This window comes from Micromys minutus (genome assembly GCF_963924665.1).
Source record: "Micromys minutus genome assembly, chromosome: 2".
Taxonomy (NCBI): Eukaryota; Metazoa; Chordata; class Mammalia; order Rodentia; family Muridae; genus Micromys; species Micromys minutus.
Genome location: NC_137971.1, coordinates 23,274,837 through 23,301,522, shown reverse-complemented (window position 1 = coordinate 23,301,522; position 26,686 = coordinate 23,274,837). Strand labels below are relative to the sequence as shown.

The window sequence follows — 26,686 nt, the reverse complement described above, 5'->3', positions numbered from 1 at the left end:
GGCAGTGCTACAGGGGCCAGAAAAAAGTGTCCTGGAGATGGAGTTATAAACCTGTGAGCTGCCATGTGGTGCTGGGAGTTGAACCTAGTTCCCCAGATCAGCAGAGAACTCTCCCCTGCTCAGCCATCTCCTCATACCCTTATTTTTATTTTTGGAAGTATTTTTACTATGTATTTCCCAGACTAGCCTGAAGTTTTCTGAATCGTGCCTCAGTCTCAGTTACTAGAGTGCCAACATTCCTTTTCTTGTCTTTTTAAGATTGATTTATTTATTTTATGTGAGTACACTGTAGCTGTTTTCAGACACACCACAAGAGGGCATCTGATCCCATTACAGATGGTTGTGAGCCACTATGTGGTTGCTGGGAATTGAACTCAGGACCTTTGGAAGAACAGTTAGTGCTCTTAACCACTGAGCCATCTCTCCAGCCCATCATACCCATTTTTAAAACCATACTTTTTAGATAATAGTAGTTTGATGTAAAACTTACTTATGCAGCAATAAGGAAATAATGTCTACTGCTCATAAGTGCTTCTTTTGGTTTGACATTAAAAAGTAGTTTCTGAGCTAGTGTGACAGCTGTGTGCAAAGGTACTTGCTGCAGAGACTCATGAGGGGAGTTTGATGTCTGCAGCCAACTTTGTGGAAGGAAAGACCCTGCTTCCACAAGTTGTCTTTCAACCTCCACACATGCACCATAAATGCACCATAGTATTTTGTGCAGGCTCGTGTGTGTGTGTGTGTGTGTGTGTGTGTGTGTGTGTGTGTGTGTGTGTGTGTGTGTGGGCACCCATGTGCTCACTCACTGTCATTTTAACTGGCATGTCCTAGGAGGCAGAGATAGAAGGATTGAGAGTTTGATGCCATCCAGGGCCACATAGCAAGACTGGTCTCAAAACCAAAAACTATGCTTGGTGAGATGGGTCATCAGGTAAAGGTGTTTGCTACCAAGCCTGAGGACATGAGTTCAGTCCTTAGAACCCACACAATAGGTAATCAACTCCTCTGAAAGTTGTCCTCTGACCTCCATATCTATGTTCTAATACATGCAGCTGTTTAAAAACACACGCATAAAAATATTGTTATCAAATACTTTTTAGAAAATTTTTTAGCTAACTTTGTATTTTAAAAGATTATTGGTTTATGTGAAACATTCTATGAATAGTACAGAGAAGTCCCATGCATCATGATTTTTTACTTATTTATTAAGATAGAGTCTCATGTAGTCCAGATTGGTCTCAAGCTCATTGTGTAGTAAAGGGTGACCTTTAACTTTCTGATTCTCCTGCCTGGGATACAGGCATGTGCCACCATGCTTGTTTTATGTCGTCCTGAGGCTCAAACCCAGGGCTTTATTGATGTTAAACAAGTCCTTCACCATTTGAGTCTTGTCCTCAGTCAGCCCCCCCCCCCCCTTTTTTTTTTAGTTAAAACAGAAGTTTGCTCTGTGGTCCTAGCTGGCCTTAAACTCACTATGCAGGTCAGGCTGTCCTTGAATTTATAGATATCCTTACTGTAGCTTTCTGAGTACTAAAATTATAGGCATAGGCCATAAATACTATATGGGTTTCCATTTATTAATTACCCAGTTTCTACCAATATTCCTTTATGTAACTGATTCAATAGTAAATCATGAGATTAGCGCTGGTAGCATATGGAGTCTATACCACTGTGACTTATGTTTACATCTGTATAAACCATCACTGCACTGGACATACAACCTTTTTTAGCTTACATTTTCTTTTTTTTAAGATTTATTTTATATATAAATACACTGTCACTGTCTTCATACACACCAGAAGAGGGCATCAGATCCCATTACAGATAGTTGTGAGCCACCATGTGGATCCTGGGATTTGAACTCAGGACCTCTGGAAGAGCAGTCAGCGCTCTTAACCACTGAGCCATCGCTCCAGCCTGATACAAACCTTCTTTAAAGTCATTTTCATCTTCTCTTCCATGACCCCTATCCTCCGACAGTTTTATACCTGAGCTAAACCACCAACCAACCAGTCAGTCATTTCTGAAATTTCCCAACACTCAAGAAATCAGCATAACACTTAAGTGGGCCTGGAAGGCCTGTGAGTTTTGCTACTTTAGCCAGGTGTGGCGTTGTACATCTTTAATCTCAGCACTCAGGAGGCAAGGGCAGATCTCTCTTGAGTTTGAGGCCAAGCTATTTTTAAGAAGAAGAAAAATAGCATTCTTCATACTGTATTTTACCTTTTTGCTTTTTGAGACAGGGTTTCTTTGTATATCTCTTGATGTTCTGCAGTTCACTATGTAAACCAAGCTGGCTTCAAACTCAGAGATCTGCCTGCCTCTGCCTCCTAAGCCCTGAGACTAAAGGCATGCATTAGCCTGGCTTTATGTTCAAATATTTTTGTTGAATTTTCTTTCTGTTGTCAGATGTTTAATTTGTAAAAGCTCTGCCACATCTTTCCTGGCCTTTAGAGAATATGATATCCTATCCTTGTACAAATAGGTTGTCTTCAAAAATTATTATTATTAAAGTTTTATCTTCTCTTCAGGGTCCTTTTTACTTTCTTGGTGGTTTCTGTCATTTGTGTGTTTTCTAAAATGTTTAGTGATCGTTAGCTGGCGTCTCAGTTTTGTGTGGGGTGAGGCTTACGGTCCTGTGGGTTGACTGGAATTATGTTTGGACTTCCGTCACATGGTTACCTTGGCTGAATTTTTTTGTAGGGCAAAGGCCAAGCCCTTCAGTCCTACTGGGAAGACTCAACCAGTTCTCTGGTTAGAGTTTATTTTGTCTGCCATTAGGGATTAGAATGAGTTAAGTGCTAAGGAGTCCAGCATTCACTAGATTTTCCTTCAAATGCCTTGCTCTTCATTGTGAGTAGTGAGAGACAAGCTTAATGTCACTTGAAGTAAGCAGACCCCTGTCTCTTAGGAGTGAGGTTTATTGCCCCCTAGAGGATATTCAGCAATATCCAGGCCTCTTAATTGTTTTAATCAAACACTTTATTGGATGCACATTACTCAACATTCTTAATTAACATTAACTTGAGCAGATGGAAGGTGAAACCCATGTCATTCAAGTCTATGAAATGAAATGAAATAGACCTGTGAAGATTTGAAATAGTAGACAAAAGGTAGCATTTATTTGTGTTTGAAAATAAACATCTAGTTTTTAATAAAATGCCTTCGAGAAATTTGTCACGAGAAAAGATTCTTAAAACCTGACCTTTTTCTATGCATTTTGCCTTTTTAGTATTTTTTTGTTCTTGTTAATTCCATCACTCTGTGAATGAAGATTGCTAAAGCTTAAAAGTTTTTCTGAAACACCTGTCTCAAAAGAAATAAAGAAAAAGAAATGAGAAAACAAAACAGTTTTCTTAATAGAATCTATGCATAATTCACATGACTTGAGAGACACTTAGTTCCTGAGTGAGCCTGAAAGGTACTGCTGGTGTTTAGGTCTGAGAACAAGACCCAGCCTGTAACGCAGGTCTTCTCCACAGCTCCCTGCTGCTACATTTCCTGAGCACATTTGCTAAGGATTTCCCAGACAAATCACCTTAAAATGCAGCCAGGACTTCCTAGCATTTGCAGTACATAAGATCTGAATGATGCTCACTAGTCTCCAAGCCACTTGGCTTTTCTTCTTGCATTATCAACCAAATCACAGGTATATTAAATGTCCTATAAATCTCAGAACTTTTTGTTAATCTTGAGCATGGGATGTTGGGTAATCTCACCCAAATAAAGATGAAAAGTGTGAGCTCTTGAACCAAGTGATTACTCATCTACTGTATTGCTTCAGGTGAATCTTGCAACCTCCTTTTCTTTCCTTTCTTTTTTCTTCTTTTATTTTTATGGCATTTATTTTTCTTCCTGTAGTAAATAATCAGTATGCTGTTACCTTTTTGGTTGAAATGAAAATCAGTATTGTCACTAAAAACCTTCAGTTTTATTATTGTAATTACAGCACTGTTAAATTCAACATTTTAAAAAATGTAGTATTAACAGATCCAACTGATTTTTCTTATGTTTTCTCCACTAAAACAGAAGCATTAAGGGTTTTCATGATATATATTTTAAAAAGATTACAGATGATTGTGGTTCCATGCACCAAAAATTTAGACTGTTTTTATGGATTTGATTCTGTCATGTGTACCCCAGGGCCAAGTCCAGTCTGATCCCCGTGAGAATCTCCTGCACTTGATGAAGTGTCTTCACCTGGGTGGGGCCAGATGGGGGGGGTGAGAGAGCAACCAAAAGAATGTAGCTATAAAAATGCACAAAATGCTCAATACCAGAACCAAATAAGTACATCTTAATATGTTCTAATCAGCAAACATCTTTAAGGTAATACAGTCCTGTTTTTATTTTAGAAACAAAAAATCCTTACTTTTTTTCTGGATTGCAAATGCCTGGGGCCGCTATCCGTCTTTTCAGCAGGACATCAGGGCATCATCCTGTTGTCTACTGGTACCCTAAAGGAACCTTGGCCTTAGCACGTGTGGCTTTTGTTGTTTCATAGCAGCACCATTTTAAATGCACCTTTGCTTAGATCTGAATTGATTAATATTAGAGAAAGCACAAAGGTTAAGTATGCAAACTAGTTCTCCATTTCTTCATCAATCTCAACCTTAGCTAGGCATCTTCTTAAGGTTCTCATTGCTGTGGGTGGAAAATATTGTTTGCATCTAGTAGGTAGAAGTCAGTGATATTGTTAAATATTCTAAAACATGCAGGATAGCCCTCAACAAGGAACTGTCTGGTATAAGGCTGAGAAATTCTGCCCTAGAGAATCTCACAAGGCCAAGTGCTAGTATCACAGTGGTGCTTGTACACCTACTCTTATAGAACTGTGTGTGTGGCATCCCCTATAGATACCAAGTCGGATTTGTATACACATGCCTTTCTTTCAGATAAAGGTTCTCAGTTTCAGGGTAGAGGTCAAAAAAGGAATGTTCCATTTATAAAACAGCGAGTGGGCTGGAGACATGGCTTAGTTAAGAGCACTGGCAGCTGTTGCAGTTGGCCCTGGTTTAATTCCTAGCACTGGCATGGTGGCTCACACTGACTAACTCCAGTGGCAGAAGGATCCTCAAGGGCACCAGGCACACAAATGGTACACAGTCAGAAATGCAGGCCACACACGCATACATAAACTAAGCAAGCATTAGTAAGTGTCCCTCCAAAGAGGCTACACATTTGCTTATTGCCATTTGGTTTATCACTGCTTAGTTACTGTTGCTAGGGTGAGGAGTGCGGAGATGAGTTTGTGTAGCCGCCATAATTTTGTTCTGTTATGTTGTATTTTGCAATTAGACTATATTTTGTAGGATTGAGAACAAAACATTAACTGTTAAATTTGTATTAAACTTTTAGAGCCATGAATGGAAAAGTAACTGTTCAGGAAGAACAAATTGTTGAGTTGGCTGAAAAAATTGCTGTTCTTGAGGAGGAGCTCAGTAAGGTAGGCATTCTGGGTCACACACAAGGTTACTTGAAAAGGGGCTGCTTAGAATGTGTAGGGACTTTTCTCTCTTTTAAGAATTCTTTTTATTATTATATTCAAGTTAAGTTGTATTTTGTTATGAAAAACCTTCTATTTTGACACTTAATACAACGTTAGAAGAAATTAACAGGCATTTGCTTAATGACTGGGTTCTATTTTTGAGAAATATATTATAAGTGATTTCATTATTGTGTAAACACTAGAGAGTTTACTTTTACAAACCTCCAGAACATGCTATAATCCTAGAATTCATGGTATACTCAGTTTTTATTTTGAGATAATTCTCATGTAATTTAGTCTAGACTCAGACACATGCCTTTAGTTACCTAGGAGGCAGAAGCAGATGCAAATTTATGAGTTAAGAGGCCAGCCTCAACCATGTAGTAAGTTCCAGGCTATCCTGGGTAACAGAAAGATTCTGTCTCAAAAGAGCAACAAAACTTATACTGTGTAGCCAAGGATGGCCTTGAACTTTTGATTCTCCAATCTCTACCTGGATAATATAGTACTTTACCATGCCTGTTTTAATGCAGAACTGGGGATTGGACCTAGGGCTTTGCTTATGCTAGGTAAGCATTTTGCCAGTAGAACTTTCTCCCCAGTTCATTTTCAAGGTAAGGATTTCAGAAATTGGGAGCTGTGGTTCACTTAGACAAGCAGCCAGACCCTTTTATGCCACCCTTATGGTGACCTTTACTGTAGCAGTCCACTGAAGTCCTGGGAGGAACCTGAAGAATCCACTTTGCTAGACCTGCTACATAAGTTTGAATAGCTTTATAGGAACATACTAGATACCATTAAAAATGTTCTAATTAATCTGACAAACTATTACAATTTTTACAAACTACTATAATTTTTCTTCCCAGTGTTATTAACTTGCCAAGTCTTTCACCAGCTGGAGCATTTTTTTCTGATTCTTAAAGAATTGTTTAATGTGTTACATGTAGGTTACAGAGTTATTTATGGATAGTAAAAACAAACTTGACCAGTGTAAATCTGACCTGCAAACCAAGACACAGGAACTTGAGACCACTCAGAAACATTTGCAAGAAACAAAATTACAACTTGTTAAAGAGGAATATGTCTCTTCAGCCTTGGAAAGAACTGAGAAGAAGCTTCATGATACTGCCAGCAAGGTTTGTCCTTTGTTTGTGTTGAGAACATTGAAGGGTGGGTAGATGTATCCTTGCTTAAATTTTGATTATAAGATTTTCATTTACTTATTCTAAATGTTATATCCATCTATGAAACAATATTTCATTACTTGACCCATATTTTTAAAAACTGGACTGAAAGTATTACATATTTTGAGTTATATTCTTGAGGAGATAGTAAAACAAAAGAAAAAATATTTATGAACAAACAATTGCTAGAATAAATCTGCAATGTCAGTTTTCTTTGCACACATGGTTGGCTGGGAGAGCAGGGTTTGGGGGGACTGAGCACCTGCATACAGTAGCATATAAGATATCATGTCTAGTTTTCATCAGCGAGAGATCCTTATGGAGTACAAGCATGTTGATTAGACTTTTTATGCTACTTTCTTTGTTTTGTTGCACACAGTTGCTTAAAACAGTTAAAGAAACCACCAGGGATGTGTCTGGTCTACATTCTAAACTGGACCGTAAGAGAGCAGTTGATGAGCACAATGCTGAAGCTCAGGAGAACTTTGGCAAAAGCCTCAACAGTCTGTTCAATAACATGGAAGAACTGATTAAGGATGGCAGTACGAAACAGAAGGCCATGCTGGATGTTCATAAGACACTGTTTGGTAAGTTCAGGCAGTTCTATGGCTGTGTGTACAGGCATGTGAAGTCCAGAGAACAACCTTACATGTTATTTCTTCGGGACCATCTACTTTAAAAAAAATTTATTTTCTTTTTGGGTTTGTTGTTGTGTTGGTTTTTTTTTGGGGGGGGGGGCAGGAGGAGACAATGCTTCTCTGTGTAGCTGTCCTGGAAGTTGCTCTGTAGACCGGGCTGACTTCAAACTCACAGAGATCGTTAGTTAGCCTTTGCCTCTGCTTCCTGACTGCTGGGATTGTGCCACCACTAGCAGCAAATTATTTTATGTTTAGTTACATGTATGTGTGTGGGTGTGTGTATTTGAGTGCATGTATTCCTGGAGGCTGTAGGTGTTGATTCTCTCAATTGGATGAAGAGCCACCACCTGATATGGGTGCTGGGAATCAGACTCACCTCTGTAAGCACTCTCAACCCTCCACCTTATTTCTTTTGAGAGAAGAGCTTTCATTGGCTTAGTAGACTAGGTTGGCTGCCCTCCTAGCTCGCTCTCTTGAACTTATGCTCTTTCCTCTCTCAACCTTCTCTCCTTCCCTCTGCTTTCTACCCTCCCTCCTCTCCACTTCTCCTCAATCTCTCCTCCTCTTCCCTTCCCCCCACTACAGTCCAACTGGTCTCTTAACTAATAAGGATCCTTCTGTTTCTGTTTCTTAAAATTACAAGAAGAGTATCACTGAACCCAGCTTTTCTGGTCTTTTGTTTTGAGGCTGGCCTCAGAGTTGGTGTGTAGTAAAGGATGATCTTGTGAAGGTCTAATACTTCCGTCTCTCCTACTTGAATTCTGGGGTTATAGGCTTTGTTCTATCACACCTGGTTCTGTGTGGTAGCAGAGATGGACCCAGGGCTTTATGCATATTAATTGTTCTGGCAGCTGAGCTAAGTTTCCAGCCCAGTCTAGTCTTCCTTTGTTTCATGTGTGTTGATTTCACAATTTTAATTTTTAAACTTTTTTTCTTATTTTCTAACTTTATATCTTGAGACAGGGTCTCGCTAAGTTGACCAAACTGAACTTAAACTCACTGTGTAGCACAAACTGGCTTTTAATCTGTGATCTTCTGGCTCGGCTTGAGAGCTGAGGCTTATGGATGTGAACTAACATGTCTCAAACCACTTCTGTTTTAAACAAACAGAAACCAAGCAGTGCCTGTCCCATTGAACTTATCAGCTGTATAGGCAAGAGATGAATGTTTTTGCTTTCTTTACAATAAAGTTTGGAGGTTGTATTTTTTTTTAGACTATTTTCTATACAATAAGTTAAGATTTATCAAATTGACATATTATCATTAGAAATAAATTTCCCTTTATAATTGAGCCTGACTCATTTCTTCTAGGTATTACTATTTAATTTCTTGGATACTTTTCTTTAAAAATATTGTTTTTAATTTGTAAATTGTGGTTGGAGAAAGTAATTTAATTCCTCTGCACCCATATGACAGCTCACAACTATAATTCCAGTTCCAGGGGCTCTGACACCCTCTTCTTAACATCTCTGAGAGCACAAGCATACATATACACAAAATAGAGAAGTAATATTTTTTTAGGTTGTAATTTTTTAAATTTGTGTATGTGTGTGTGTTTGTGTGTTAATGCTTCCTTTTTAGGTAAAGTCTCATGTAACAGCGTAACCTCCAGCTTACTAGAAAGCTGAGGGTAACCTTGCATTACCTTGAATGTGTGTAGCTTAATCTAATTCTTCTGTTTCCACCTTTAAAGGGCTGAGGTTATAAGTATGTTTCACAATAATTATATGGATTTTTCTCTTTTAATAAACTCATCTACTATAAACTTTAGATACTAATTTTAGAATGTTCTGCTTAAATGTGGTGGCTCTTGGGAAGCTGAAACGTGGGTTGACTGGAGTTAAGGTGATCTCAAATGGAGAAAAATATATTGTAATTTTAAAGTCATTATAAGGTATACTTAAATATGATGTGCTTTTAATATGCAAGGGCTTAACAGAACAGGCATGTTTAAAACTTTTCTTGATTATGTAGTATGACAATTCTTTAATGCAGTTATTATAAATTCTGCAGTGGATTGATTTTGACTTTTTGAAAGTGGTCTTAATTGCATTGAAATATATTTATGCCAAAGTTCATTTCTCTCTTTCTTTTTTTGTAGGCAATCTGATGTCTTCTAGTGTCTCGGCATTAGACACCATTACCACGACAGCACTTGAATCTCTCATGTCTATTCCAGGGAATGTGTCAGCTCGTGTTTCTCAGATTTCTGATATGATATTGGAGGAACAATCATTAGCAGCACAAAGTAAAACTGTGCTGCAAGGATTGATTGTTAGTAAATCTCTTAATGTTTTTACAGAGTGGGTGGTCAGCAGAAACAGTGCAAACAGAGACTTTTGTCTTTGTCCTTCCCCAACCCCCATGATAGAAAGACTGGTTTCCAAGGGGATATGACTAAACTTTGAAACTGTTTTCAGTCATTTGGTGTAGCTGAGAGTGGGAATACTTAGGCCAATGTAGTTCACATGTCTGTAATTTCAGCAGCTGTGAAAGATGGAGGTGGCCTACACCTTTTTGTTTTTTTGTTTTTTTGTTTTTTTGTTTTTTTTTTTTTTGAGAAAAAAGAGGCAAAAGAATCAGGAGTTCAAAGCCATCCTTGGTTTTTAGTGAATTTAAAGCTACCTGAGGACCTGTACAAACAAGAGTACCAGTTCTTAGTGAGTCTTCTGGTACTCTCTTAGTGAATCCAGTGGATTCAGGGGACTTGAAATCTATTATTTGGCTAAGAAATTGGTAAGCTACCCTCCTCACCGGAGCTGGAGTTAGCTAACCCAGTAGAGGATGGTAGGTAGCTGGCTTGCTTTAATTTAGCACAAATGACCAAACGTAAGTAGCTCTTTTTTTTTTTTTTTTTAAATTAGTGTGGGGTGTAGAGTTGAGTAAGGGTGCATGCTACAATGTGTGAGGTTGGGACAATTCTTCCTTCAGTAGTCCTTCCCCTGTAGATTCTGGTGATCAAATGCAGACCATCAGGCACGCACAGTGAGTGCTTTACTCACTGAGCTGTCTTACTGGCTCATGGGCGGTGGTAATAACAATGTGAGATTAATAGTAATTCAGGAAGAAGACTTGCAACCTAGGAACTCAGAATATAATTCTTTGCATTAGATTTAGATGATTAAACCCCACTAGGCCTAACTTTAAAAACTTAACTCCATATAGCAATACTGCTGAGCATTATGGTACACACTAGTAATTTCAACCCTTGGGAGGTTGAGGCAAGGGAAGTCACGAATTTGAAGCCAGCATAGGCTATGTAGAGTTTGCCAGCTCAGCCTAAGTTACAAAAACAAAACATAGCTTATCTACTCATGTTATATCTATTTTGTCTTTGTTCTAAAATTTTAATACTTTCTGGATATGTGTACATGTGCATATGTGTGCCATGGTTTGCACGAGGAGGTTAGAGGGCAACTTAGATTCAGTTTTCTTTGATTGAGTTCCAGGGACCATATATGTCAGGTTTGGCCACAGACAACCCCTATCTGTTGTGATATTTCACCAGCCTGGTTTATCTGTAGTCTGGATTGTATTGTCTTAAGAAGTTCTTTGTCATATTGCTTATTTCCTTTGTATAGAATCTTGGCTTCTTGAGGTTTACAATCCTACAATTTTGATTTTCATTTTACTTTTGTGTGTATGACTATTTTGTCTGTGCACTATATACATACAGTGCCTTCTGAGTCTAGAAGATGACATCAGCTGTGAGCTGCTTTGTGGGTACATACTGGGAATCAAACCTATGTCCTCTAGAAGAACAGCCACTGCCTTAACTATTAAGCCATCATTTTAATCCCAACAATATTTATTTCAAAGTTTCTAAGTAAATACCACAAGTATTAACTGGCCCTCTGCCTAGATTCAGTGCTTCTGTGATAATAGGTTTCTTCAGTTGCCCAAATTTAACAAAGCTATAACATTCTGTCTCTAACTTAAGAACCTGATTCATTTGTTTGTTGATATCTTTATACATAGAATGTTGAAAATACTGCTTGAAGTCAGATGTGGTCATGTATACTTTTTTATCTCAGCACCTGGGAAGCAGAGAGGCAGGTGGATCTCTGAATTTGAGACAAGCCTGTTTTATATGGCAAGTTCCAGGCCAACCAAGGACTATATAGTGAAACTTTCTCAAACAAAACATCAAAACAGTCAGGTGGGGGACAGGAACTGGAAGGACAAACCTCTGCTTGAATCAAAGGAAGAAGTGACCACTGTTCTCATAGATTTCACTGAAATTAGTATGCTCTCCCCACCAAAAAAAAAAAAAAAAAAAAAAGTTCATAAGTCTTTTCTTTACTACTTTTTTTTCTCTCTCTTGCTGTCTTCCTTCTTTCCTTTCTTTTTTTTTCTGCATATGCATGTATGTATGTGTGTACATGTATGTACAGGTAGATAAGAAGTCTAGAAAAAAACCTTAGGTATCTCTCCTAAGGTGGTGTTGCTTTTTGTTTTTTTAAGATTTGATATGTTATTATGTGTGTTTTGTGTGTGTTACTATGGTGTGTACATAAGGCCAGAGGACAACTTTGTAGAATTCATTATCTCTTTCAACCTTTACCTGGATTCTAGAGATGGATTTTGGGTGGCAGGCTTTCCAGCGTGCTCAGTCCCAGGGATCCGCCCGTTTCTGCTGTCTCTGCTTGCTGGGTTACAAGTGTGTGCAACACTGGGCTGTTTTCCTTTGGTTTGGTAATGGGGATTAGGTTCCGAAACGGATGCCCCAAGCACTAACTTATCAGTGCAGTCTGCTAACTTATTTCTGGTTAGATTTTGTATTTACTCTGTTGCTCTTTCCCTAGTGAAAGGATCTTTTACATTATATTCTCAGTTTCGTATGTTCCTCTGAAAGAGTAAGAACTCAAAAGTTCTGATACATTAGGCCCTTAGCTCACAGGTTCGTCAGTTAAATACTTCTACCCTAAAGTGTGCTGCCTTCCCTCCCCGGGGGTTTTGAGAGGGTCTTGCCCTCTGTTTCGCTCAGGTTGAGCAGAACTTATTGGTGTAGGCTGGTTCATCTCATGTACAGTCATCCTGCTTTTGCCTCTTGGGCTTCAGAAGTATGAGCTATATATAATGCTTGGCTCCAAAGCCGAAGTTTCTTTCTTTTCTTTTTTAAATGTTTCTGTGGAGGTGGGAGAGTGTGTACAAGTGAGTGTGGGCACGTGTGGATTCCCTGGAGCTGGACCCACCTAATATGGGTGCTGGAAACTGAACTCTGTCGTCTACACAAGCAGCACATGCTCTTAACCACTGAGTCAGTCACCTTACAGCCCCCTAAGACCTACTCTTAATAATTTTTTTTTTTCCTGGCTTAACTTTTTTGATCAGTAACCTAAAGCTGTTTAAAATTATTATGTTAAAATGTACGTGTAGATGTTTTGATTATGCTGGGGGTCAATCTGGAGTGCTGGAATCTCAACACTTTACTGTTACTTTTCTCTTCTGAACTCTCCGTTAGATTTGTAAAATTTAACTTAAAAAGGCAGGCGTATGGTACAAGCCTGTGATCCTGATAGTGTGGAGGCAGGAGGGAAAGGGGGCCAAGAACATCCTCCGCTACACAGCCTGTGCAACAAGGTACACAAAACACAGCACATATATACACAAGATATGTAAATACAAGAGAGAAGACTTAGCGTTCACTATACACTAGTGAGCACTGTTCAGTTACTAGAGCAGGACCAATACAGGCAGAATATAAACTCTGGGTATGTACTTGTGTCTCTTTAGGTTATAGAGAATGTCAATTCAGAATTTTGAATGTGGGTGTTTGGTTGCTAAATATCTGAGATACATTAGCCAAGATAATGCAAATAAACATTCTTAAGGAAGTATTTGTTTTAAAAACCAGGGTGAACTTGAGACCAACCTTGTTACTTCCCTGAAGACCATCGTAGCCCCTGGTGTGGTCTCCATCTTGAACATAAGTGGGCAACTACAGCACATTTTCACGGCTGCATCGACAGTGGCTGAAAAGGTATACATGTTATTTCTTAATACCTCAGACTTGATAGGGTACCTAATAAAGAAACTAATGTTTTTTTCTCCTTAAAGGTAGAAGATCAAAAAAGAGAAATAGACAGTTTTCTCAGTGTCCTGTGTAACAATTTACGTGAACTCCGAGAAAATACTGTTTCTTCCTTGGTTGAATCACAAAGGCTTTGTGGAAACCTAACTGAAGACCTGAGGACAATAAAGGAAACCCATTCCCAGGTATCTCCAGACTGTTTCTAATGCCTTAATGAATCTAGTATTCTATCTCACTGGGCCAGAGGTTGCTCCTGCTACTGTTTTTTTCTGATGGTAATTTATGTAAAATAACTGAGAAAACTTCTTTTGAGTCAGTCTTTTGTTTTGGAAACAGGGTTTTTTTTTGTGTGTGTGTAGTCCTGGCTGTCCTAGAACTCTGGTGTGTAGACCAGGCTAGCCTCAGAATGCACAGAGCTTTACCTGCCTCTGCATCTGAGATATGGAACTAAAGGTGTGCGCTGACACCCTCCGTCTGGCTAGCAAGTGCACTTTAGATCAGTTAATCTTGGAGAATTTGCTGCGTCCGGAACACAGTGATTTACCACATCATGACACACAAAATGCTTCTTCCTCCTAGCGAGATGAACAAAATGGAAAGTGTCTTTAGAGGAAGGCTGCGGTAGCATCTAAAGTGATCCAAAAGTTCCTGCCTGATCACTGGCTTGCTCAGTGCTGCAGCTCCAGCATCCATTTCTCTTAGGGCCTTAGTAAGGCTATGTGATGAGACCTTTTCTCCAAAAAACAAAGCAAAAAGATTTTTTGTTGTTGTTAATTCTTTACTCTTTTTTAAAAGTCCTAAAATGTTCTTTTAAAGTTCTTTTCAGGGCTACCCTCTATGTGTGAGACGTGAAGTTAGAAATGTTTTGTCAAGAATTCAGATAGTTCACCTAAGTATAGCGTTGCACTTGTAATCCTTAGTAGCCAAGGCAGGAAGTTAGAGCAATTAGTGGCCGACCTGAGCTATATAAGGAGACCCTGACTCAAAAAAAAAATGATAAATTCTCATCCATAGGACCATGTTACCATCCATATACAAAAAACAAACATTTAAATATTACCATTTTAAATCTTTCTTGTCTCAATGTTTCTTACAGGAACTTTGCCAGTTAAGCAATAGTTGGGCAGAGAGATTTTGTGCTTTGGAAAAGAAGTATGAAAACATTCAGAAACCACTGAACAGTATTCAAGAAAATACAGAGCGGTAAGAAAATGCTAACTTCTTTTAAAGTCTCCTGTAAGCCTGGAATACTATCCAAAAGGAAGAAAGACTTCAAATAGTATACACAATTCTGGCTTGCTTAAAAGTAAATTTTTGACTTTTTGTGTCTATATGTGTATGAGTATATTCTTTCCTCTCTACCCCCATACTTGAGACAGGCCCTCACTGTATATTTCAGCATAGCCTTGACTTCGAAGCAATTCTGCCTCACCTTCCCAAGTGCTGAAATCACAGGGCTTTTCATTGCTTTTTTTTAATGGTGAAAAAAAAAGGGGTTATATTTAGAATTAGCCATCTGGACTCAGTTTAGACGATCCCAATCTTGTTGGCAACATCTAGAGCATCACAATCAGAAGCCAAGCGCACATACACCTTCTTCTCTCTGTCAGGCCTTATCAGGGTATTGACTTTGGCCACATCCATGTCATAGTTTCTTCACGGCCTGTTTGATCTGGTGCTTGCTGGCCTTGACATCCCCATTGAACACAAGCGTGTTGTTGTCCTCTATCTTTTTCATGGCTGACTCGGTGGTCGGTGGGAATTTGATGACAGCATAGTGGTCCAGCTTGTTTCTCTCGGGTGCAGTCTTTCGAGGATATTTTGGCTGCCTCTGGAGTTGCAGGGTCTTGGACCAGGAAGTGGTGACATTCAGATCTTCTTCTTTTTGTTACTGTGGATGCCTTTCAGAACTGACTTCTTAGCTTTTAAGGCTTTGCTTTGGCTTCAGCTTGGGGAGGGGCAGGAGCTTCCTTCTTCGATTTTCGCACCATCTTGTTGAAAAAGGGCTTTTAATTGCTTTTTTGGGACATTTTTGTGATGACTTCTATAAAATGTTTGCCAGATATTTCCAAGTATTCTTGTTGGCATCTGTTGATTGCCTTTCTCATTCAACTTGTGGTTTTCCTGGTCCATGAGTTGATTGGTTTAGTTTTTGGTGTTTGGTTTTTTGAGAGTCTTACTCTGTAGCTCATGGTTCTGCCATTTTCCTGCAGGAAATCTACTGAGATGATCAACCAAACAACAGTTCACAGTAAGAAAATTCTTGCTGAATCTGATGGATTATTACAAGAACTCAGACACTTTAACCAAGAAGGCACACAGCTGGTTGAAGAGTCTGTAGGACACTGCGGTTTACTCAGCAGCAACCTGGAGACTGTATCTGAAGAGATGACACAGAGGTGTGGGGCCCTGAACACAAGCACAGCTCACTTCTCTGATCAGTGGGCATCCTGCTTAAGCAAGAGGAAGGAAGAACTTCAGAACCTCATGGAGGTAACCTGTCTGTACCTGAACTAACTTTGGAGAGAATAGCTATAGTCAGAAGTAAAAATAGTCTTGACTGAGAATTGATTTTAAAATACAGAAGCTGGGCACACATTTAATGCTAGAACTCAGGAGGCAAAGGCATGTGGGGATCTCTGAGCTCCTGGATAGCCAGGGCTACATAGTGTGACCCATCTCATAAAAACAAAGCACCAGAAACTCAAAACATTATATAGTCTTCTAAGATATAATGAATAACTTCAGCTTTAAGTATAGTATTTGCCATGTTTATACATGCTCTTGTCTCACATTTTAGGTCTCAAATCTAATTTATTGTTTCTTCCAATTTCTGTTTTATATTCTTTGTTTTTACTGGTCAGTCTCTTTGCAGAAGGGTACATATTCTTACATTAGAAGTTTCATTTTATTTGATTTGTTTTTTTAAATTGTATCTTATTTGGTGTTTGTGTGCGTTTCTCTCTCTCTCTCTCTCTGTGTGTGTGTGTGTGTGTGTGTGTGTCCCCATCCGTGAACACCTTTGGAAGACAAAGTGTCTGATCTCTTGGAGTTGGGAGTTATAGGCAGTTGTGAGCACCCTGACACAGGAGCTGGAAACCTAGAGTCCTGGATAAACAGCAAGTGCTCTTAACTACCAATCCATCTCTTCTGTCCCAAATCGTTGTTGTTGTTATTGTATTTTTTGCATGATGTATGGACTTGTGTCCTATTGTAAAACTTCCACTTTTATATAGGTTTCAGAAATCAAACTGAGGCATAGAAGCTGGACAGAGGCACACACCTGTGATACTACCACTTGGGAGGCAGAGGTCAGGGAGATTCAGAGTTTGATGAGTCCAGTCTGTGCCATATATAGTCTTAAGACTGTCCCAAAAATAATATAAACAAACACAAACCTGGTATAGAGATAGATATATTTGACCAAATCCAGAACTTGAGATGGAGGAAAAGGCCTAGTTTCTTGTGTCCATCATCTCTTCCCCAGCCCTGGCCCCTCTCCCCTCTTTCCCTTCCTCCTCTCTTCTCCTGGCATTGGACTCATTATTTAGCCTATAGTAGCTTCAAAATCATCCGGCTGTCTCTTCCTCCCTGTGCTATGATTAAAGGTGTATGCCCTCTTGCACATCTTAAGACAGTAGTGTCTTTAAAAAGCAAAGGTTTTCAAGTTAAATAAACAACAAAAAAAGAATAATTTATGGAGCAAAAAAAAAAAAGATTTTAATAAAGACTTAGCTTTCAGTCTGGTGACTGTTTGTCTGCCTGCCTGCTTGCCTATCTCCCTCTCTCCCTCTCCCTCTCCCTCTCTCCACACACACAGATGGAGTGTGTGTGTGTAGATACAGCTTTCTTGGAACTAGCTCTGTAGACCAGGCTGTCCTTGAACTCACTAAGATCAGTCTGCCTCTGCTCCTAAGGGCTAGGGTTAAAGGTGTGTACACCACTGCCAGGCTGATTTTTTTTAAGTTAGCCTTTCCTTACATCTGTTGCTGATAATGTTAAGAATGGGTAGCAAGAGAGATGGCTTAGCAGGTCAGAGTGCTTTCAGGTCCTGGTACCCATGTTGTGCAGTGAATATAGGAGCTAATTGTGTTGTTCTCTCTACTTTTGTATGAGTTTTTAAAACTTGTATTCTGAGAAGTTTCGAGGTAGTAAAAATGATATGTGGCTAAAAGTGCTTACACATTTTATAATAAAAGCTTGCTTTTGTCCTTTACAGTTTGTAAATGGATGTTGTGAAGCTTCAAGTTCAGAGATCTCTGAAAAAATAAGAGGACACAGAACAGCTATTGAGAACCAGCACAGCTCTTTTGTTGTTCAGATAACTTCTGATGAAGAAAAATTTAAAGCAGGAAGCCGAGAGCTTGATGAAACTATAAAAACTGGCTTATCAAAGCTTAATTGCTTTCTGCAACAGGATCTAAAACTAGATATCCCAACAGGTATGTTATTTTTACTTATGTGGGTCTCGGGTGGGTGGATATGTGCACTTGATTGCAGCACCTTTGGAGGCCAGATGAAGGGATCCCTCTGGAGCTGGAAGTAGTGGTAGGAATGAGTGTGGGTGCTGGGAATTGAACTCTGGTCCTTTGGAAGACTAATGTATCCTGAACCACTGAGCCACCTCTCCAATCCCCAATGGATTTTCTCCCACTTTACATTAAGATTTATTTATATGCATGCATGCCTGTAGGTCAGAAGAAGGCACCAGATCTCATTACAGATGGTTGTGAGCCACCATGTAGTCCTGGGAATTGAACTCGGGACTTCTAGAAGAGCAGCTAGTGCTCTTGACCTTTGAACCATCTCTCCAGCCCAGAAAAGGCATTTTTGAAGCCTGGTATAACTTAAAAGCATGCATATAAACAAACTAGACATCTGATTGTTTATGAAATTTTATAATTTATTTTCCTCAGGGGGCTGAGGAAAGAAAATTGTCACTTGGAGACTATCCTGGGCTACATAGCAAGACTGATGAAAGAGAAAAGAATAAATTGTTGGGTGTGGTGGCAACATTTTATGATAGCACTCAGAGGAAGGGGTAGGAAGATCAGGATCTAGGTCATCTTTAGCTTTAGAATAAACTTGGTGTCATCCTGGGCTACAAGAGCTCCTGACTCAAAAAACCAAACTGAAACCAAAATTTATTAAAACAAATAAAACTGACTAGTCAGCAGTGTGTCTAAAAGGATGTTTTAATGCCAAATGTGCCAGATGAGTATAGATGCTAGTTCTTGTTTAATGCAAAACTCCATGCATTGCACAACTGTTTCCACACCCTTCTCTTATTTAAATGACTGGCATCATTTAAAAATCACTGGTTTTTGAGATCAGAAATGGCAAAGATGGATAAACTACCCTGATCACATATTAATAATTGATCCTCATTGCATTGTAAAGTCATTGTATTGTACACTTTTTTGAATGGTTTTTGTGACATATAAATTACACCTCAAAGTTCCTTTTAAAGAAGTAATCGTAAGGAGTTTGTACTAAAGAATATTGGTTTATTTAGCTTCTTCAGTCTTTCAGATTTATCATTAGCTATCAATGAAAATGAAATGTTATATGAAAAGGCAAATAAAGAAATAGAATTGTGTTAAGAGCCAGCCATTGCACCAAATTTATAATGAAATAACTTCTTTCAAAGCTGGTAAAACTTTTAATTCTATTTCTCAGAGGATCCAAAATTTTTCATAAGCCTAATACATCTTTTGTCCTTCCTTAGAAAGGAAAACATTTTTAGAGGTAGGATGAATTTTGAGAATTTTGAGATCTATTAAAGATAACAAAATATTGTTAGCTTCAACCAGTATGTGCCTGGCAGATAAAAAAAGATATATGAAAATCACTGTTTTTGGAAGACAAGTTACCTGAAAGTATTTGAAAGCTGTATTTCATATTTAATTTCCCCTGCTTTTCTAATGTCTGCTATAAAGGTATGACGCCAGAGAGAAAGACTTATTTATATCCTTCAACACTTGTGAGAACTGAACCGCGGGAACAGCTCCTTGATCAGCTGCAGAAGAAGCAGCCCAAGCCACTAATGATGCTACATTGCCCAGAAAGCACCAGAGAGACCAGTCCGGTACATTTCACACGTGTTTAGAACTTTTCCTCACACGCTTCCTTACTATTGCACGCATGGGGGCACACGTGTGTGGGAGTGTGCGTTCAATATGTGTGCATGTGAGAAGGCAGGACGCTGACTCTGAGTCCCTTTGTTGACTACTCTCCACTGTACACACTGAAGTAGTCTCACTTGAACCCAGAGCTACCAGTTCCCAGCTCTCCCTGTCCTGCGGTGACAGGTGGGCTGCCATATCCACAGGATATTTAGGTAGTCCGTCCCTATGGTTGATCTCACGGAATGAATGTTACTTTTTACTCTTCAGCCCTATGCTGCTTTCTGTGAAAGTGGCTGACTTTCTTTTAATCTGATTAATTTTGAATTAATTAGGCTTGTAAGTAGTAATTAGAAAAACCCAGTATTTAAGCAGGAACTGCATGCCAGACACTGTTCTAGGTTCTTTCCGTGCATGCTAATGTAAGCCTTTCAGTAACCCTGTGGAATGGCCACCACATCTTTACAATGATCAAGCTAAGAATCTTTTGTCTCAGATTACAAAGATGAAGCTGCAATTAGAAGCAAGGCAATCAAGCCCTCAGTTTGTGCTCTGTAGTTAATAGCAATAGAAAAGTTAATAATATAGAAAAGCTAAGAAATTAGAGAATACAAGCCAATACTTTATATTTTGTAATTTTTCTAATAATTATCAAAGTTTAACTTTGATATAAAGCTTCTCTCTCGACCTCCTGAGAGCTAGGATTGTCAAGCACGCCCCACCACACCCTGCTCCCTATGACGATCCCACTCATCACCTTATGTTAGGACGCGGATGAGGAGCCGGAGGTTCTGGAGCAGAGTACTGAAGAGCTTTCGAGTCAGGAGACATGTGTACACACCAGTGTGGATTGCTCTTCCAGTGGAGGTGTTCCGTTCTTCCAGGTACTCGATAATGCTGTTCACTCAGACTTCACTACTTAATATAAAGGGATCATGCCTAACCCAGGCAGTAGCCAGACATGAGGATACACACCTGAAACCTCCACACTTGAGGCTGAGGCCGGAGCTAGCTTAGGCTAACAAAACAAGACCTGTCTTTAAAAAACAAAGCAGTAACAAAACACAGTATTCTTGGTGTAGAACAACAACAAAATTTAGTCACTCCTTTCTAATGGCTTGTTAATTTTTCTGTAAACTGTACATAGTGTGATGAAGGAATCTTCTATAGAACACATAAAGGTAAAAATTGACATCACATATAACTAGAAAGTAATCGTTAGTAATTTTTGTCTCATTTCTGCCTCTTCTATTTCTTTTATCTGTATCTGTACCCAGTAGGTCCTTGTGTGCACACATTGAGACTATAAGTTGCATAGTGACTTATCCCGCCCACCTTGCCGCTCTCCTTGTCCATTACTCCCCTGAGCTCCCTGATGCTGTCCATGCACACCATGTGACAGATCTATGTCCACCACCTTCTTTTCCTTTTATACAGTCATGCTCGGTAGAACAGGCTAGCCTAGAATTTACCAATCCTCCTGCCTTAGGAATTGCAGGCGTGAGGCATCATGCCCTTTTAACACAGTTAGGAATGAGCCGTTCAAAAGTGCCTGGTGCCAAGTGAGGCATCGCATACCTGTGGTGCTAGCACTGTAGAAGCAGAAACTGTTTGATCTCCGCAAGTTCAAGTCTGTCTTTATCATGATTCCAGGCCAGCCAGGATCACACAGTGAGTCCAACTCAAAAACGCCCGAAAGTCTTGCCTGGCAGCTTTCCCTGGGTTTTGAAGATAGGAGCCTAGATTAAATAAGAATTTCCTATGCAAGACATATGATATCTGCATTTATGCTGATATTTTATACACACATATTTTTACATGTTTTATATTTATATGTGTGTGTGTACTTACATAATTGTGTGTGTGCATATATATTATGTATTGTTATTGGCCTGGTACATCCACTCATCACCACACCATTGCTCATACAGGCAACCCAACTCTTTATTATTGTTCGTGGCTTTTGTTCCTGTTGGTGCTGGGGTTAGAATTCATGTTGAGTAATTAAGTTACATCTCTAGAGTCTAAAATTTTAGACTTTATTTTTTTTTTTTTTTTTTTGAGACATGATTTTGTGTAGCTCTGGCTGTCCTGGACCTCGCTCTAGAGACCTGACTAGCCTTCAACCCAGAGATGTAGAGTGTGAGACACATTTCCTTTTTTTCTTAAAGATTTACTTATTATATATAAGTACACTGTAGCTGTCCTCAGACACATCAGAAGAGGGCATCGGATCCCATTACAGATGGTTGTGAGCCACCATGTGGTTGCTGGAACTTAAACTCAGGACCTCTGGAAGAGCAGTCAGTGGTCTTAACCTCTGAGCCATCTCTCCAGCCTGAAACACATTTTCAATAGAAGAGAAGTAAGTCTTCGTGGTGACAGATCTCCTTACTCTAAGCAGCACTGCTGACATTTTAAACTGGGCAGTTGTGTGTTGTCAGCTTCCCTGCAGGTTAACACTTCCATGGCCAGTTGTTCCTGGAGCTAGAAGGACTCTTGTATCTGTGCTAACCTAAAGTGGCTCAGGACATCCGCCTGTGTCCACTAGGGGGCAGAGTCACTTGAGGTTGAGAATCACTGTCTTAAAGGGAAATTTGTAATTATGTTTTAGAAATAATGCAAAAAAGTAATATTTTTTGAAAGGTACTGTTGGCACATGCCTTTAATCCCAGCACTCCGGAGGCACAGCCAGGTGTGCTATACACAGAGAAACCCTGTCTCCAAGCAAAAAAAGAAAAGCAGTTCTTCCTACTTCCATTACTAGTAAAATAAAGACTTTACTTGGGGTTTTTTTTGTTTTGTTTTTTTAAGTTGTCTCAAATTGGCATTGAACCTTTGTGTTTTGTGGTTTTCTAATTTAAACTTTTGCCTTTAATGCATAGAATTTTGACAATAAAATGTTACAATGTCTACCAAATGTTACATTATTGTGACTTCATTTCTCCCCCTTAAACCCACAGCATAAAAAGCCACATGGAAAAGACAAGGAAAACAGAGGCCTTAACCCAGTGGAGAAGTCCAAAGTGGAGGAGGCCTTGGAGCACTCCATCTCCAAGAGCAGACTGCCTCTGCGGGCCTCCATCAACCTCTAGCTGATCTGAGGGCTAGGGTGTGGGCTTCAAAATACAATCGGAGACGCCACAATCTGAAGCTATGTACAGATGAAAATGGGACCACTGTGTGAGGCCCCAGTCAATGTGGTTGAATTGAAAGTTCTTCTTTATAGTCCTGTAGTCCAAGTGTGTAGGAAGTTGGGTTCCATTTGGGATTCACATTGAATATATATGTGTGTTTCTAGCTTTTTATATAAAGGAGCTCTTCTGTAACAAGTAAGTACTTTTCTTGTATATAATTAAATACCAAATATATGGACACCGTTATTCCAGGCTTAGACTTGTATTGGTGAATGCTATCTCCTTTGCTCTCTGGCTGAGGCTGAGTTCAGTGTGTGTTTCCCAATCTCTAACCAGCCTTTTCTATTTTGTCTTCATCTCACTTCTCCCTTTCCTGTCACTTAACCATTTGCAGGCCCACAGAAAGGTTTCCTTATTATGAGAACCGAGGGTTTTACCTAGAAATCTTACATTTCACTGATTACCTCTACAATCACTGTCAAAAATGAACCTGACCCTGTAAGTGCCCTTCCTTCCCTGCTCTTCCTTTGTTCCTCCCCTTGATATGCGTGCATCTCATTCCTTCCTGAGGTCTGACACATGTCATCACCTCCCTGCAGTGTCAACTGCTGCTACTGGAGACCTGTCTGGAGCTCTAACTCATCCTATGAGGTCCTACACTAAGGCCTGTATCTTTTAGAAATAAGACTTTTTTCAAACTACCAATTATGACTATAACTTCTATTTTGTTTATCTTTATTCTTTGTATATAATAAAAATGTATATATACATTCTCTCTATTGAAATATTAACCCTTGCTGTTTCTGACAACCCTGTTTCTAGAAGTTGGGCATTTCAGGATGAACCAGAGCACGTACCTAAAAGGAATGTATGCAGAGAGTAAGTGTGGTCACATCAAGTTCAGTGTATACGGTTCAGAGTGATGTGACTTTTTATATTTTTGACACCGTCTCACTGTGTAGCTCAGGCTGGCTTGGACAATCCTTTGTCATCCTTCCAAGGCTTGGGGTTACAGGCACCATCACTATGCCTGGCTTTAGAGATATGATTTTGTAACTAAGAACTAACTCTTAGTAGAAAATTAGAAAAGATGCTACTTTAAGAAATTGATTTTCTTGTGCCATTTCTCCAGCTCACTGTAGAAGCAGAAATGTTATTTTAATAAAAGAAAAATGGATAAATTTCTCTGGGAACAGATGTCAACCTGATCTGTGGATATTATCTAATATGCTTTTGGTAAATCTCTAATTGGTAATTGTTTTTAACTTTTTTAATTAAATTATCTTAATTTTTTGGTTCTGTCTGCCTGTATATTTGTGCACTACTTTCCATCTTCCATGTCCCTGGAGGCCAAAGAGGGCATAAGGTCCCTGAAACTGGAGTTAGGACCATGTGTGCACTCTTCATCTCCCTAGCCCTGGCATTTGTTTCCTTTACTTGCCCATTATTTCTTATTTAGCAGAGGTTTATAGTGGTGAAATTCCTAAAACAGGCTTCTACGTAGGTCCTACCGAGGAAGACGGCACGCTTCCAGTGTAGTCCAAGCTCATATACCTTGGATGTGATATGTAAATGGGGAGGAGACCCACTTTACACAACTGAAGTACAGCTCATGTCATCTTGCCTCAGGCACCATTCTTTGCGAATGGCACTGCAACTAGTTTAACTGCCTGACAAGCCCCTAAGTAGCAAAAGTAATACCCAAAGCTATAACTTAGCCTACAAATCTTCATGTGCAATATCAGGCAATCAACCAAGCATAAGATCAGAAAAAATGGAGTATTGCATGGCATGGTGGCAAAGGGTCCATTTGTGGAACCCAGTAGGCTGAAGCCGAAAGACTAGTTTAAGGCTAGCCTGGGCTACATAGTAGAAACCTGTCAAAAACAAGCAAACAAGAATGCCTTAGTAGATAATTTTAAGGACTTAGAGGAAATCAAGTGAAAGATTTAGCACTTTGCCCGTTTACCTGAACTCTGAAAACAGTCAAAGCTTTAGCCACCAAGCATGTGCTAAGTCAGAAAAAGGACAAACCGAAGTGATAATTTATTTGATCTTTTCCCATTCTCCATCTTAAAGCATCTACAACAGGCATGGAGTTGCAGCTGTAGGCCGGAGCTGCTGGCTCTGCTGGTACACGCAGGAGGATGTGAATTTGGATCCCTAGTCCCCACAACACGGCCAAGCAGGGCCTAGCAACAGGCTTCTGTAGCCCTAGAGCTGATAGAAAATGATGAATATGCCCAAAGTGAGTAGCACACACCGAGCTCCAAGATGGCTTCTGGCTAGTCTGCAGGCTTGAGCCGAGAAAATGAAGGGGAAGGTGGATGTTAAATGGCCTGAGGATTCATTGAAAGTGTGACCCAGGGCTGGAGAGCTGTCTCAGCAGTCAAGAGCACTGGCTGCTCTTCCAGAGGTCCTGAGTTCAATTCCCAGCAACCACGTGGTGGCTCACAACCATCTGTAATGGGATCTGATGCCCTCTTCTGGTGTGTCTGAAGACAGTGACAGTGTACTCATACATAAAATAAATCTTAAAAAAAAAAGTGACCCAACACAGCTAATGCCAAAATATTATTTTCTTGATTTTACTTTTAGGTGTCTGGTCTTCAAGGAACCTTCATGAAAAATTTTCTATATGTGTATTGCGTGGACAGTGTGCGTATTTGTGCAGGTGTCCTTGGAGACCAGGAGGCCTTATAGCCCAGAGCTGGAGTTTTATCCCTGGAGCTGTGGTCGTAAGCTGCCAACATCCTGGGACCTGAATGCAGGTCCTCTTGTAAGAGTAGCAAATGTCCATAGCTCTTCAAGAATAATTCTGTTGATATAGTTTAGAAAAGTCACTGTGTCCCTACAGTCATAGCAAGCAACAGAGACAAAGCTGAGTGGAGAATTAACGTTTGGTTAGTACATTATGATATTCAAACCATTTGGCTTTAAAACAAAAGCAGCCTGAATGGTGGGAAGCAATAAGCATCATTCATTCATTCACAGGAGAAAGAAGTAGAAACAGGCAGCTTTTCCTGAAGGTGTCACAATTTTAAGCAAAAAACAACAGTTTTTAGAAATGCTTGGGGCTGGTATAGGTACATACTGTAATGTTTAAACCAGGTCAGGCATACCTATCCCCAGTCATTTCTCACTTTAGAATTTTAAACTTGAGAGGTATTGTGTAGGTTTTGTTTGTTTTTAATTCTGTGATATTCTTACTCTGAATTTAATTTGTGTGTGAGGTAGGGGCATGTGTCTACAATATGTGCAGAGGAGGTCAGGGGACCACTTCATGTGGTTGGTTCCCTCCTTCAACCTTTGTGGGTTGCCAGGATTGAGTGGGTCCTTAGGTTTGCACTGTTGGGTAACAAGTGCCCTTACCCACTAAACTGCCTCCACCCTCCTTTTTAAAGAGACAGTCTCATGTGTCCCAGGCTGGCTTTGAACTTGCCAAGTAGCCTAAGGTAAGCTTCAATGTCTTGTTATCCTGCCTCTGCTTCCCTATTACTAGGATCACAGGTGGGTGTTACCATGTGTGTTTGCACAGTGCATTATGTTGGTTATAGTTATCCTATTCTGGAATATCCAAAGCTCAAGACAGCCTGGAGTTTAATACTAGACAAAAATTGAAAACTAACTCTTAGTTATTCTCAAAGAGCCAAAGTAATACAGGAAACTGCCCGAGTTGAGAGTCTACAGGTAAGTATAGGTGAAACCACTATAAAAGAGCTGGAAAGGGGCTGGAGAGATGGCTCAGTGGTTAAGAGCACTGACTGCTCTTCCAGAGGTCCTGAGTTCCATTCTCAGCAACCACCTGGTGGCTCACAACCATCTGTAATGAGATCTGATGCCCTCTTCTGGTGTGTCTGAAGATAGCAATGTTGTACTCATATAAATAAAATAAATCTTAAAAAAAAAAAAAAAGCTGAAAAAAATCTTTAATAAAAATGCTGAAAAAGTTAAAGACAACTGAGTTCCGGCGCTCAGTGGGAGCAAGTAGTGGATGGTGGGTGAAGTTAAGTGTTCTTCCAAGTTATCCAATGCAACCATCAAACATACAGATATTTGCAAAACTAGCCCCAGAAAGCA

The 26,686-nt window shown here is 39.6% G+C and overlaps 1 protein-coding gene and 1 pseudogene across 2 annotated transcripts in view; one reads left to right on the top strand and one right to left on the bottom strand.

Annotated features, from left to right (window-relative positions):
- Positions 1 to 22,564, top strand: part of KIF11 (kinesin family member 11) — a gene marked incomplete at both ends in the record, with an annotated part of 40,826 nt that extends 18,262 nt beyond the window's left edge. The window contains 12 exons of the mRNA XM_080911218.1: positions 5,359 to 5,446; positions 6,436 to 6,624; positions 7,052 to 7,259; positions 9,412 to 9,584; positions 13,168 to 13,293; positions 13,371 to 13,529; positions 14,441 to 14,547; positions 15,558 to 15,837; positions 17,564 to 17,786; positions 19,284 to 19,432; positions 20,237 to 20,353; positions 22,433 to 22,564. Of these exons, the coding sequence (XP_080767344.1) occupies positions 5,359 to 5,446; positions 6,436 to 6,624; positions 7,052 to 7,259; positions 9,412 to 9,584; positions 13,168 to 13,293; positions 13,371 to 13,529; positions 14,441 to 14,547; positions 15,558 to 15,837; positions 17,564 to 17,786; positions 19,284 to 19,432; positions 20,237 to 20,353; positions 22,433 to 22,564 (1,951 nt within the window). The remainder of the gene's footprint in view (positions 1 to 5,358; positions 5,447 to 6,435; positions 6,625 to 7,051; positions 7,260 to 9,411; positions 9,585 to 13,167; positions 13,294 to 13,370; positions 13,530 to 14,440; positions 14,548 to 15,557; positions 15,838 to 17,563; positions 17,787 to 19,283; positions 19,433 to 20,236; positions 20,354 to 22,432) is intronic.
- On the bottom strand, positions 14,872 to 15,335 carry LOC308416932 (large ribosomal subunit protein uL23-like; annotated as a pseudogene). Its single transcript has one exon. The product of its transcript is annotated as a large ribosomal subunit protein uL23-like (transcript).
- Positions 22,565 to 26,686: the final 4,122 nt, after the last annotated feature.